Source organism: Malurus melanocephalus, unplaced genomic scaffold (assembly GCF_030028575.1).
Source record: "Malurus melanocephalus ecotype Western Australia unplaced genomic scaffold, MMel_1.1 scaffold_633, whole genome shotgun sequence".
Lineage (NCBI taxonomy): Eukaryota > Metazoa > Chordata > Aves > Passeriformes > Maluridae > Malurus > Malurus melanocephalus.
The window spans coordinates 103,466-105,364 of NW_026623865.1; the positions used below are offsets into that span (position 1 = coordinate 103,466).

At 54.5% G+C, this 1,899-nt stretch overlaps 1 protein-coding gene across 1 annotated transcript in view; it reads right to left on the bottom strand.

Annotated features, from left to right (window-relative positions):
* SH3RF2 (SH3 domain containing ring finger 2) overlaps positions 1–1,829 on the bottom strand; it is a 23,784-nt gene extending 21,955 nt beyond the window's left edge. Inside the window, exon 1 of the mRNA XM_057383445.1 lies at positions 1,183–1,829. Coding sequence (XP_057239428.1) covers positions 1,183–1,548 — 366 coding nt within the window. The 5' untranslated portion in view covers positions 1,549–1,829. The remainder of the gene's footprint in view (positions 1–1,182) is intronic.
* Between the last annotated feature and the right edge of the window lie 70 nt (positions 1,830–1,899).

The window sequence follows — 1,899 nt, forward strand, 5'->3', positions numbered from 1 at the left end:
GAGCCATCGGCAGCCCAAGGAGCTGCTCCACTCTGTCCTGGCCCCGTGCCCTCTCGGTGCTGCAGCCAAGGGAACACTCTGGGCTGGGCAGTGTCACCCACCTGCCCCACGCCACTGTCCCTGGCTGTGCTGTGGCCAGGCTCTGCTCCCAGGAAAGGGAGCTGATGCCTCTGGCTCAGGCCTGCACTGCCACATGCTCCAGGGGGAACACCAGGCAGAGGATGCCTGCCTTTGGTTTTGGTGTGTGCTCCATGCAGATCCCTCAGCAGCAGCACAGAGATCCCCTGGGATACCTGTGCCAGCTCGTACCCACAGACACAGCAATACCCAATACCCACATGGCTCCAGTGCAGGGGACAGCACCTGTCCTTTACAGCTCTGTGCTCTGACCAGTGCTCTGGGATTCAACAGCCCCTTCAGCCACRCTTTCGGTGTTATTGAAAGGTGTGGAGAGACGTTGAACAGAGGAATAGTTCAAATGAGAGAAATGGAAATTCGGGAATATAATGTGGGAAAGGCCAAGCCACAAGTCTGTACCCCAAATTCTGTCTTGGCAAAGCTCTTTTAACAGATCTAGTATCACATCTGCATTATTCAAGAAAAGCTTTTATATGGTTAAATAAAATGAAGAACTGAGAATTTTGAAATCAGCCTAGTAAATCATTCCTAGGTACAGTCAGTGAGTCAAATTTAATATTTTTAACTAGTGAAYCTCCAAGAACTTTGGAAGGAACAGCAGCATCACTGGGCACCCTCCTTCCTTTCCAACGCAGGGAAATTGAGGTACAGCTACGGAAATACCTTCTCCACCACTAGCAGTTACASCTCTGCAATTATTGACTTAATTGCTTTCAGTGAAAAGCAGTATATTGTTTGAAAGTCAAAGCACCTAAAATGCCCTCAAAAGCCAGGAAGCAAAATCTCCGGGGGAAAACAGCTGCTGGGAAGGTTTTGTAAGAAGGGCMGGCGGTCTCAGCCTGGGAGTCAAATAAATTTCTGCTGTGATGAACTTGAAACAGTCAAATAACACATGGACACATCAGCCAGAGTTGCAAACAAAACACTCACTCTTACTCCAAACACTCTGCAGTGCTGCTAATAGAGAAAGTTCCTGGCGCTGGGCACACAGCAGGAACCTTTCTACGCTCATGGACAGAAGAAACAACGTAAGAAGTTCCTTACCCCTTCCATGTGGATCCTGGGATTTGTTGCCAGCCGATGCAGCTGCAGCCCCCTGGGAACTCTCCTGATGGAGGCGGGGGAGGACAGGACCCCCGATCTCTGGATGGAGCCRAACCTGGTGACGTTCTGTCCACACCTGACTCCATCCAGGAGGCGAACGAGGAGCAGGTTGGAGGGCAGCTGCTCAATACTGCACAGGACGAGGGTCCTACACTCGGGGCAGCGCAGCTCCTTCTGCGATTTCAGGATCCTCTGCAGACAGGGCTTGCAGAAAGTGTGCTGGCACGGCAGCACCTTCGCTGTGGCATCGAGCTTTTCAAAGCACACGGGACACTCCAACAGATCGAGGAGAGCCAAATCATCCATCTTCAGCGCAGAGCTCCTTCAGGAGCGGAGCCGGGGCCGTCCRCAGCCCACATCCAGCGGAGCCGGCTGAGATGCCTTCGTGCGCCTGCGAGATCCTGGGCTCAGACAGCTATCCTGCACGGAGGAGGAGGGAGCAGGGAGCAGAGCTGCGCTGCTGGAGTGTGCAATGCAGCCACCTACATCCAGAGTGTGCCTCGCCAGCCAATCTGCAAAGGCACACGCTGCGCTTGCAGCCCGGTTTGGAATGAGTCACTCCTGACTCAGTTGGGGCGAGGGGCCGGGGCCGGCTCCGGGCTGGTGCGAGCTGGGGAGCCGCGGGTCCGCTGGCCGGGCACAGGGCACAGGGCACAG